The following is a 12,642-nucleotide window of genomic DNA, read 5'->3' as shown; positions in this document are numbered from 1 at the left end:
ACTTCATGGTGGTAGCCAGGCATGCCACACCACGCCTGGCTAGTTTTTTTGTATTTTTGGTAGAGATGGGATTTTGCCATGTTGACCAGGCTGGTCTTGAACTCCTGACCTCAGGTGATCCACCTGCCTCAGCCTCCCAAAGTGCTGGGATTACAGCCATGAGCCACTGTGCCCGGCCCCTGAATTCCTTATATTATGTTTATATTTATATGATGTGTTTCCTTGGTAACCTTTTTTTATTTTTTAATTTTTTAAGAGACAGAGTCTCACTCTGTCACCCAGGCTGGAATGCAGTGGCATGATCATAGCTTATTGCAGCCTCCAATTCCTGGCCTCAAGCTATTGATTACAGGCATGAGCTACCATGCCTAGCCATATTGCTTACCTTAATAACTGTAGTGTTAAATAACATAGTTACTTCTTTGTAAAGTAATTATTATATTTCTAGTTCCTTTTCTCTCCCACTCACCTACCATCTGATTTCAGAAAATATCTTATTTACTGTAGTGTTTTGTTTTTTCATTTTCTTTCAAGATAAGGTCTTGCTGTGTTGCTCAGGCTGAAGTGCAGTGGCATGATCATAGCTCACTACACTCATTGCAGCCTCCAACTCCTGGGCTCAAGTGATTCTCCCACATTAGCCTCCCGAGTAGCTGGGACTAGAGGTGTGCCCAACCACACCAGCCTAAGTTTTAAAATTTTTTGTAGAGATGGGGTCTCGCTATGCACAGGCTGGTCTCAAATTCCTGGCCTTAAGCGATTCTCTTGCTTTGTCCTCCCAAGTCACTGGGATTACAGGTGCGAGCCACTGCACCTGGTATATATATACACTTTTATCTTGTTTACATCTTCTATATCATTTGTGCATTGTTGCATTTAAAATGTTCACTTTCTATTTTGTAACCATGATGCTCACATTTGTATAAGATTTAGTCCTGCCTTACATAGATTCAATGCTCATGTTGTCTTTTACTTGAATGACAATTTGGTTGGGTATAATGTTCCTGGATCATACTTGGATTTTCTTGAGGATTTGGAGAGCTGTATTCTGTATTCCATTGATTTCTTTCCCTTTAAAGGTGGCAACATTGTTTTCTGGTGAGTGTTAATCTACCATTTGTGTTTCTTTCTCCCTTCTTCCTCATTTCTTACATCTTTGAATAGATCCTTGATTGGTTCCTTTTTGATTGTTTCTTATAATAAAGTCTGAGTTTTTGAAGGACTATTTGTGGGAGGTTCTGGGGAGAGGCCATGACTTTGTTCCAGGCTAGCAGGAATTTACCATAATTCACAATGGTGTTCCTTATCACATATGCCTGAGTGTAGGATTTAATTATATTAGGTTTAATTTCTCTGAAACTTGCAGTTGCAGGTTTGCTCATAACAAATTGTTTTGCCTTCTACTCTGCCTCACTGAGAGACTGTTTCCAGCAAATGTGTTTCTGTGTGATTCCTTATCCAGCCCTTCCCCACTGCTGTTTCTTGGTGCCATTCAGTTCTAGGGATGTTTTCACTGCTGTCTATGAGCCTTATTTCCATTATACATACATACATATATATATAGTTTTCCGTTATATTAAAGGAGGACTTTTTTGTCTTTTCAGGGTACGTCACTGGCTTCAGAGAACTTTTACGCTGCCAGTTTTGTAGCCACAGATGATCTTTTGGTGTCTTCCTATACTTCTGTTTGACCTTTATTACATTTAGTAGTCCCATCTCATTTGTTATGAGTAGGAGGTCATAGATTCCTCTTAGTTTAATCAAAGATGGAGTTACACTTCTTTTTCTTATTAGCTTGATTTTGTTCTCTGAGAGGAGAAAGGAGCAATATAGTCTCTCAATTGTAGTTTAAAAACCAGAATATGCTTTTACAATTTATACTGTATATGCATTTTATTTATGTTTTTATTATGCTGGGATCTATTTTAAATAATTAATTACTAATAATTTGATCTTAGTTTATATAAACTATTTTGCATTTTAAAATAACAGCTATTTTGCATTTTTTAATAACAGCAACTGAGGCATGAAAACTTGGTGAATCTCTTGGAAGTGTGTAAGAAAAAAAAACGATGGTACCTAGTCTTTGAATTTGTTGACCACACAATTCTTGACGACTTGGAGCTCTTTCCAAATGGACTAGACTACCAAGTAGTTCAAAAGTATTTGTTTCAGATTATTAATGGAATTGGATTTTGTCACAGTCACAATGTAAGTATTGGGTTTAAATAATTTGCTTTATCACATATTTATTCATTAATTAATCCTTTAATCTGTCTTATTGATTTATGCATTTGAAAATAAGTTTCAGAAAGTCAGTATACTTTAACACTAAATACTTCATCTGTGCATCTTATTAATTGGAGTTAAATATTTGTTTTCTGGGTTTTTTTGTTTGTTTGTTTTGTTTTTTTCCGAGATGGAGTCTTGCTCTTTTGCCCAGGCTATAGTGCAGTGTCAAGATCTCAGCTCACTGCAACCTCTGCCCCCCAGGTTCAAGTGATTCTCCTGCCTCAGCCTCTCAAGTAGCTGGGATTACAGGCATGTACCACCATGCCCAGCTAATTTTTGTATTCTTAGTAGAGATGGGGTTTCACCATGTTGTCCAGGCTGGTCTCAAAACTCCCAAGCTCAGGTGATCCACCTGCCTTGGCCTCCTAAAGTGCTGGGATTACAGGTGTGAGCCACTGTGCCTGACCCTGTTTTCTGTTCTTTTTTAAGGCAATATTTACTAAGTGAAGTGCACAAATTTTAAGTGATGAATCTTGAGAAATGTATAGACCCAAGGGTCTGTGTGTTTGTTAGTTTGTGTTCTCTTGCCTAATTACAAAGTGTGAATATATGAAAATTTCTATCCTTACCCTGTAGTCTATCACAATAATTTTATATACTTTGAGTATCATATAAAAGCACCTCCAAGAAGAATGACACCTATAAAGTATAAATGAATAGCTCAACACATAGATTTTGCCAGTTTTACAAAATATTTTAAATGGCATTTTTTGTGTGGTTATAAAAGTAATAAATATTAATGGTAGAAAAACTTAAAAGTAAAGATAATTATAAAAGAAAGAAAAAATCATTTTACGTACCTGCCACCTAAATTGATATATTTCTTTTTGGTTATTAGTATTATTCACTGTCTTTAACTTTTTAACTGTCTTTTATTGTGTAGTTTTGTTATGTTATTGAGTTATAGTGTGAAGTCTACATATATAAAAAAATTGCTTAGTAGAGGCAGATACCTAGTTTCCACTGGGAAACACACTGCCCTTTTTTAGGAGGCCTTCCATAGTGGCCTCCTGGCAACTTTGGAATGATACAGGCTCAGAAAATCTATTCTGAGAAACCTAATTTTGAGACTGTCTGTCTCTTAGGGCAGACTCACATTGACCAAACTCAGGAGACTGAATGCCAGTTTAGTAAATTGCAAAGAGAGATAATTGTTACAGGGGTGAAATATATAAAGTAGAATAACAATAATGTTGAATTTGCAAGAAATCAGATCAGCATGAGGTGTTAGTGAATTAAATACTTAATGTATCAGTTTAAAAGATACTGATTCATCCTTCTTCATAAAAATGATGGTATCTTCCCAATGGGCCTGTAATATTTGGAGTTAGGTGGCTGAATGCCCTACATTCATCTCTGTACTAAGGATAGGCTTGCCAGTGGAACCAGTAAGCAAAAAGAATCATTGTTTCTCTCACGTTAGAAGCGCATTTGAATGTGTCCTGCCTCCGTTGCTTCTGTGTCCCTTTATTTTTATACTTTCATGACAAATAAACCCATGTTTAACATAACACATTCAACCTTTAGATGTACAGATACATCCAGGCAGTTTAGAGTCAAGTACTGCTGGCATGGGTGCCATTCTGTGTTTAAGGAAGGAGATTTTAGGCCGGGCATGGTGGCTCATGCTTGTAATCCTAGCACTTTGTGGGGCTGAGGTGGTCTGATCACTTAAGGTCAGGAGTTTGAAACCAGCCTGGTCAACATGGTGAAACCCCATCTCTACTAAAAATACAAAAAAATTAGCTGGGCATGGTTGCAGGAGCCTGTAATCCCAGCTACTCGAGAGGCTGAGACAGAAGAATTGCTTGAACCCAGGAGGCGGAGGTTGCAGTGAGCCGAAATCGCGCCATTGTACTCCAGCCCGGGCAACAAGAGCAAGACTCTGTCTTAAAAAAAAAAAAAGTTTTCCCACAATCTCTTATCTATCCCCATTTACATTCTTGCTCTCTTTGTTACATTCGCTTGGGTTGCCCTTCTTTTTCTTTATTTATCTAGGTCATAGGTCATACTTAGTGTTAAAGACCTATGTTAGAGCCCACGCCGTGCATAAAAATTATCCCTGACTGCCCCAGCTTCAATGATAGCTTTACTCTCTTAGTCTTGAGAGGAGTCATTAACTGAACAGTTGATTTAGCAATTTGAAAAAATATATTTTATCCAATATTTTTGATTGTTTAAATAAAATTTCAAGTATAAATGTTCTTTCTTGCTCAACTAGGTCCTAGGTTGTTTAGGGCTAGGTACAACTTTCTATGCTTTTGTTTGTATTCTTTATAGGGACAAGATAGAATGCCCTGCACAGAGCAGGTGCCCCAAAATAATTAATTTTATTTAACATCTGTCACACTCTGCTTCTTGTCTAGATCATACACAGAGATATAAAGCCAGAGAATATATTAGTCTCCCAATCTGGCGTTGTTAAGCTATGCGATTTTGGATTTGCGCGAACATTGGCAGCTCCTGGGGAGGTTTATACTGATTATGTGGCAACCCGATGGTACAGAGCTCCAGAACTATTGGTTGGTGACGTCAAGTATGGCAAGTAAGACAGCAGTAATGGGGAGGAGTAGATTTTTACTCTTGCTTCTTGCTACAGTGGAATATGTTTATGATATAATAAATGATCCCTCTAATACTGAAAGTAAGGCTTGAGTTTCAGGGGCTGTATAAAGTGATTTGTAATCATTTTTGGTGCTTCCCCTTTAAACATTCCTGTGAAACAAGTATACTTGTTTTAGAGATGGGGAAATTAAGTGGTCTATTTTATACAGTGGATTGTAAATAGATACATTTATCACTTGTAAATAGAGGTGAACATTGATTGTTTAAATGTGACATTGTTGGAATAGGGAAGATGGAGTAAGCAAGGGTGGAGGCAGAAATATAACTAAGTAAAATGTTTTTTTTTTTTTTTTTTTTTTTTTTTCTTTTTTTGAGGCGGAGTTTCGCTCTGTCGCCCAGGCTGGAGTGCAGTGGCCGGATCTCAGCTCACTGCAAGCTCCGCCTCCCGGGTTCACGCCATTCTCCTGCCTCAGCCTCCCGAGTAGCTGGGACTACAGGCGCCCGCCACCTCGCCCGGCTAGATTTTTGTATTTTTTAGTAGAGACGGGGTTTCACCGGGTTAGCCAGGATGGTCTTGATCTCCTGACCTTGTGATCCGCCCGTCTCGGCCTCCCAAAGTGCTGGGATTACAGGCTTGAGCCACCGCGCCCGGCCAGTAAAATGTTTTTAAAACGTAAATTGTCTTCACAAGGGAATTCTTCAAAGAAGAAAGGATTGTAGCTTTTACTGCTTTTGATTGAAATCTTTCTAAAATATTTTCTACAATTTCTGTTTTCAGAGCACACTAAACATTATATATTATTTTCTTGATTACTGAGTTCTTATTTTGCTACCATGTTATAATTTTTGTGCCATTTTATAATTCAGCAATAACCTTAAGCATTTTAAGGTAGTTGTTCCTATATCAAATGATGCTTGCGTATTCTTTGAGTTCTTGTAACTGATTTTTAAGATCGTTTCAAATTTTTTATCCCTAGGCTGGGTGTGGTAGCTCATGCCTTTAATCTCAGCACTTTGGGAGGCCCAGGTGGGCGGATCATGAGGTCAGGAGTTCAAGACCAGCCTGACCAACATGGTGATGCCCCGTCTCTACTAAAAATACAAAAATTAGTCAGGCATGGTGGCATGCACCTGTAATCCCAGCTACTCGGGAGTCGGGGGCAGGAGAATCGCTTGAACCTGGGAGGCGGAGGTTGCAGTGAGCTGAGATTGCACCACTGCACTCCAGCCTGGGCGACAGAGTGAGATTCTGTCTAAAAAAAAAAAAAAAAAAAAAAAAAAAAAAAAAAAATTTATCCCTATCAACCTTTACTGTATTTATCCTTAGCAGCTACCTCCTCTTTCTGGTATGCTGTTTTCAGTGTACCATGGCATAGCATGGATTGGTCAAGCTTGCTACAGTTATGTGTAAACAAAGAATGAATAGGCCCTAAATAGAGCCTGAGAGTCTTATTTCCAGAATAAAGTATACATAATAACTGTTTTGGCTTTTCAGAAGGCATTTCCTTTTTATGTCACATGATTGAAGTTTCTGGAAAGCTCACTTATGCAAAATTGGGAGTTAGAACTTTAATAGGGAAATATCTTTTCATGGGTAATTTAAGACTTACTGTAGGTTGAGTATTCCTTATCCTAAATGCTTGGGACCAGAAGTGTTGCAGATTTCAGATTTTTTTTTTTTTTTTTTTGATTTTGGGATATTTGTATTATACCATTGGAGCATGCCAATCTGAGAATCTGAAATCTGAAATGCTCTCCTTGGCGTTTCCTTTGAGCATCACCTCAGTGCTCAAAAAGTTTTGGGTTTTGGAGCATATTAGGATGCCAGATTTTACACCACATTGCTTTTTTTTTTCAGGGCTGTTGATGTGTGGGCCATTGGTTGTCTGGTAACTGAAATGTTCATGGGGGAACCCCTATTTCCTGGAGATTCTGATATTGATCAGCTATATCATATTATGATTTGTTTAGGTAAGGTTACACCTCTGTGTTTTAAATTTTAGAGATTTTTCTGCATATTCATTTGTGCATGTGTGTTTGTGATTTTTTAAGCTGTTGCATTAAAGATTATATATGTTTTAAGTGAACGTAGGGAGCATATAGGAAAACTGTGTGTGTGTGTGTGTGTGTTTTGAGATGGAGTTTTGCTGTCCTTGCCCAGGCTGGAGTGCAATGGTGCAATCTTGGCTCACTGCAACCTCCGCCTCCCGGGTTCAAGTGATTCTCCTGCCTCAGCCTCCCGAGTAGCTGGGATTACAGGCGTGCACCACCATGCCTGGCTAATTTTATATTTTTAGTAGAGATGGGGCTTCTCTGCGTTGGTCAGTCTGGACTCGAACTCCTGACATCAGGTGATCTGCCCACCTTGGCCTCCCAAAGTTCTGGGATTACAGGCATGAGCCACCGTGCCTGGCCCTGATGCATGTTCTTAATCACGCTACCTCCCCTTTCCCCTCAACAGAGAGGAAAAGAGCAGAAGTTGTGCATTTCTCTGCACTTTTATATACAGTTAATTACATGTAGAGAGGACGCAGTGATCATTTATTATTCTTGAGTCAGTAAGCATTTGGTGTAATATGGCTACTGTCCTTACTTTCCATTCAAGAGGAGAGACAGAGATTTCCAAGGTTGGTTTAATGTTGCCACAGATTTGGACTTTTGCTGTTAGTGCTTTTGACAGAATTTCAAAGCCGGACTATCAAAATCTTACATTTGTTGAAATATCAACTTCATGTTTGAAGATGGAGCTTAGAAATGGAAATAATGGGAAAATACTTGGGGTAATTCAACTATTTGATTTGAAGTTTTCAGGTTAGAAATTAAATAAGCAGTACAATGGTTTCTTACAGTGGAATTTTCAGATATGTTTTATATTCAACTAGATATTAAAGTTGATTAAAAAGATAAAGTGCTCAAATCTGACTTTAAGATAAGCACAAAATCAGTTGACCAAATATTAAATTCTTAAAGGGGTAGAACTGATTTATCTAGATTAGATCCTGTCCATATGACTATTAATATTTTTATTGTTTTGTTCAGCACTTCATGCTTTGTAGTTAGAAACGAAGTGCTGGTACTTATATCTGGAAAGTTATAAAATATTTTTTACCTGCCCTTTTCCTATGATCCTTAAGACTTCCATGTACCACCACAGTAACAGCATTGTCCTTGGTCAATTTTGCATGTTGACAGAGCCCCAGACTCCATAAGCTGTGTTCCACTATTTCCTCTACTTCACACCACCTGTCTCTTCACCACTTCTGTCATGTTGTATAATAACAGAGATATGTGCTGTTTTCACTTCCAGGTAATCTAATTCCAAGACATCAGGAGCTTTTTTATAAAAATCCCGTGTTTGCTGGAGTAAGGTTGCCTGAAATCAAGGAAAGACAACCTCTTGAAAGACGCTATCCTAAGCTCTCTGAAGTGGTGATAGATTTAGCAAAGGTAATCATACATATTGTTTATACTTTATGACAGGGAATTTATGCACTATCAAGACTTATTTTTTCTTTTTTTCCTTGTCTAGTTGATCTTTTTTTTTTTTTCTTTTTTCTTTTTTTTTTTTTTGAGGCGGAGTCTCACTGGTCGCCCAGGCTGGAGTGCAGTGGCGCGGTATCGGTTCACTGGAAGCTCCGCCTCCAGGGTTTACGCCATTCTCCTGCCTCAGCCTCCGGCGTAACCGGGACTACAGGCACCCGCCACCACGCACTGCTAATTTTTTGTATTTTTAGTAGAGACGGGGTTTGACCGTGTTAGCCAGTATGGTCTCCATCTCCTGACCTCGTGATCCGCCCGCCTCGGCCTCCCAAAGTGCTGGGATTACAGGCGTTAGCCACCGTGCGATCTCGGCTCACTGCAAGCTCTGCCTCCTGAGTTCAGGCCATTCTCCTGCCTCAGCCTCCCGAGTAGCTGGGACTACAGGCGCCCACCACCATGCCTGGCTAATTTTTTCTATTTTTATTAGAGATGGGGTTTCACTGTGTTAGCCAGGATGGTCTTGATCTCCTGACCTCGTGATCCGCCCACCTCAGCCTCCCAAAGTGCTGGGATTACAGGCATGAGCCACCATGCCTGGCCTCTAGTTGATCTTTTAGGTCAACAATTTCCTGTAATGATTTTAATTTTTGTACATTTAGAAAAAATTTAAATAATTTGGTGAGGGTAACTTCATAGAAAAAGGACTGAAAATTTTACCTGTTTTAAAACTCATTAAGAAACCATTTATTGTTATCTAGCATTTTGTAAATGTGAAAACATCCTCATTGAAAAACATACTAAAAACATAAAAACACTGTATGATTTTAACGTTTAACATTTAAAATACAAGCCTTGTGTAAATGGAAAAGAAAATAAAAGTAGGATAAGAAAATAAAAAGGGGTTGGGCACGGTAGCTCAAGCCTGTAATCCCAGCACTTTGGGAGGCTAAGGTGGGTGGATCACTTGAGGTCAGGAGTTCGAGACCAGCCTAGCCAACATGGTGAAACCCCATCTCTACTAAAAATACAAAAAAATTAGCTGGGCGTGGTGACGTACATCTGTAATCCCAGCTACTCGGGATGCTGAGACAGAAGAATCACTTGAACCCAGGAGACAGAGGTTACAGTGAGCTGAGATAGCGCCACTGCACTCCATCCTCGGCGACAGAGTGAATCTCTCTCTCTAAATAAATAAATAAATAACGGTTAGAGAAGTAGGAAAATATTAAAATGTAGGGCATAGGATAGCTGGGTGCGGTGGCTCACGCCTGTAATCCCAGCACTTTGGGAGGCCGAGGCATGTGGATCACAAGGTCAGGAGTTCAAGACCAGCCTGGCCAAGATGGTGAAACCCCGTCTCTACTAAAAATACAAAAATTAGCTAGGCGTGATGGCATGTGCCTGTAACCCCAGCTACTCGGGAGGCTGAGGCAGACAATTGCTTGAACTTGGGATGCGGAGGTTTCAGTGAGCTGAGATTACACTACTGCACTCCAGCCTGGGCAACAGAGCGAGACTCTGTCTCAAAATAAATAAATAAATAAATAAAATGTAGGGCATAGGATCATGATCTGTATGGTATTGTCAAAGGGGTTTTTGCTTAGCCACTGGATTGGCTGCAGCCAGTTTACAAATGGCCAATACTTTTTTGTTGTATTTGATTAAGGAAGATGTTAGAGAGGTTTTCATTCTATCAAGTAAGAATCTACTCTAAAAGTTGACCTTTTTGGGGAATTATTAGCTCAAAAAGTTCTCATTAGTTAAGATTGTTTAAAGTATTGATAAAATACTTACCTCTAAAACACTAGGCTATAACATTTACCCATTTTTTTTTTTTAATTCTTTAACTCATGAAGTTTAATAAGCTTATAACTAATTATAACAAGTTCTTAGAATAATACATTTCCAGTTTGTTACATAATCTTTTAACAGATTCAAATATTTTTAATTGGTACAAGCTTTATGATCTTGTAAGGAGATATAAAAGAATGAAGGTAAAACTATTGTCCAACTTGTGTACCTTGATCATACCTTAAAGAATCATATAAAACTTTGAAAATATTTTATTATGGAAAATTTCAAACAGAAAAGAAAATAGAAATAATAGTTGTATAACAAACCTTCATGTACTTGTCATATAGTTTCCACAATTATCAACCATTTGATAATCTTGTTTAATTTATCTACACTTTTCAGCTTGTTTTGGAGTATTTTGAAGCAAATCGCAGACATGTTATTTTACTTATAAAAGAAGCACCGTTATACGGAGAACTTTTCTTGTTCATTTAAAGCTACTTATTGAGTCCCTTCTATTTTTACTGGCATTTTAGGGGCTTTAATGAATCAGAACAAGACTTTGCAATAAAATAAAATAAAATAATCTTTGTAAAGCATCTAGAATAGTAATAACTACAGGGTAAATCCTTTCCATTCTGTAATAGCCTTAAGTTTTAAAAATTCCAATTAATTTCTTACCATCACAAAATATCTAACTGATGTTTAAAGTTTCTTTAATTTCCACAAAATTTCATTTCATAGTTTGAAATAGGATCTAAATAAAGACTATAGATTGCAATTGGTCGGTATGTTTTTAAAACTTTATTTATAAGCTTCTCTTCATCTCTTTCTTTTTTGTTTAAACCTTGCAATTTATTTGTTGAAGAAACTAAGTCATTTGTCCTTAGAATTTTCTACATAATGTGGTATACATGTTCCTCTGTGTCCTGTATTTCTTATAAACTCACAGTAGAGCTAGAACTTGATCAGAATCAGGTTGATTTTTTGGCAGCACTACGTCATAGGAGGTTTGCGTATTTCCATATAGAGACACTGAATGTTTGGTGGTCTTTTTGTGATACTAGCAACCATTGATGGTCATTGTCTAGATTTGTGCTTTGTTCTTTATCCTTGATTATAGATGTGTAAAGTACATTGGTGTGCAAGTGTGGTGGATTGCGCTGGTAATCTCAGCATTTTGGGAAGCTGAGGAGGGTGGATAGCTTGAGCCCAGGAGTTTGAGACCAGCTTGGGCAACATGGCAAAACCCTGTCTCTACAAAAAATACAAAAATTAACTGGGTGTGGTGGTGCATACCTGTGGTTCCAGCTACGCAGGAGACTGAGGTGGAAGGATCATCTGAGTCTAGAGAGGTCATGGCTGCGGTTGAGTAGCGATCACACCAGCCTGGGTGACAGAGTGAGACCCTGTCTTTAAAAAAAAAATAAAAATCATTGACTATAAAGAGGAATTTTTTTCATATTTATAAATTTAAATGTTGGTAGTTTTTCTTTGATATGAACTCTAGGTGTTCTTAATTTTTCAGAAATGCTTACATATTGACCCTGACAAAAGACCCTTCTGTTCTGAGCTCCTACACCATGATTTCTTTCAAATGGATGGATTTGCTGAGAGGTATAGTACTTACCCATGTTTTTCAGACCATACCAACCTAGGGTTAAAGTAAGTCTTCCACAATAGTCACAAACAGCACTTCTCTTATTTCTGTTCCCACCTACTTTGCAGGATCTCAGATATCTACCACCCTACCCCCATATTCCCTTAGCAATAATGCAGTTCCTAGGGGTGGTCTCCTACATTTACTAAATTAGTGCTCTTGGTTTTCATGAAGCAGTCACTTTATGCTAGTCTTTCTTTCTCCCTGTGGTGACATCTACCAGTTAGGTCATTGATTTCTATGTTGCTACCAACTGTGTGATGCCATCATCTTAGATGCTGATGTAGTTATAAAAGTGCCATCTTCTGTTGCTGCCAAACTCATATCACACCAAGTGCTTTGATACTGCTGACGCTGCTGATGTGTTGGAGACACAGTGCAGCTGACAAAACACAGAATAGTGAGATGAGTGGCAGTAACGTGTAGCTTAATAAAGGATAGCTAGGTCTTCCTATTTGCTTCTGTACTCAATTGGTTGTGATATGTTGTTTTTGTGGAAGTATATGAAGAAACTCTGGACTCACGTAAGTAGATAATGGTGGGTATGCTTTGATTCTATACCAAAACTCTGATACCATAGCAAAACTTGACAGTGGCAGTTTCTTTTTTTTTTTTTTTTTTGAGATGAAGTTTCGCTCTTGTTGCCCAGGCTGGAGTGCACTGGTGCGATCTTTGCTCACTGCAACCTCTACTTCCTGGGTTCAAGCGATTCTCTTGCCTCAGCCTCCCGAGTAGCTGGGATTACTGGCATGTGCCGCCACAGTCGGCTAATTTTGTATTTTTAGTAGAGATGGGGTTTCTCTATGTTGGTCAGGCTGGTCTCAAAACTCCTGACCTCAGGTGATCCGCCT

The 12,642-nt window shown here is 38.5% G+C and overlaps 1 protein-coding gene across 1 annotated transcript in view; it reads left to right on the top strand.

The window, feature by feature from the left end:
- Positions 1 to 12,642, top strand: part of CDKL2 (cyclin dependent kinase like 2) — a 47,910-nt gene that overhangs the window by 14,561 nt on the left and 20,707 nt on the right. Inside the window, exons 3-7 of the mRNA XM_007998910.3 lie at positions 2,017 to 2,211; positions 4,659 to 4,837; positions 6,716 to 6,828; positions 8,165 to 8,304; positions 11,660 to 11,748. Coding sequence (XP_007997101.2) covers positions 2,017 to 2,211; positions 4,659 to 4,837; positions 6,716 to 6,828; positions 8,165 to 8,304; positions 11,660 to 11,748 — 716 coding nt within the window. The remainder of the gene's footprint in view (positions 1 to 2,016; positions 2,212 to 4,658; positions 4,838 to 6,715; positions 6,829 to 8,164; positions 8,305 to 11,659; positions 11,749 to 12,642) is intronic.

This window comes from Chlorocebus sabaeus, chromosome 7 (assembly GCF_047675955.1).
Source record: "Chlorocebus sabaeus isolate Y175 chromosome 7, mChlSab1.0.hap1, whole genome shotgun sequence".
NCBI classification, from domain to species: domain Eukaryota; kingdom Metazoa; phylum Chordata; class Mammalia; order Primates; family Cercopithecidae; genus Chlorocebus; species Chlorocebus sabaeus.
The sequence above is the reverse complement of the archived record's forward strand: the minus strand, read 5'-3'. Positions and strand labels throughout refer to the sequence as shown.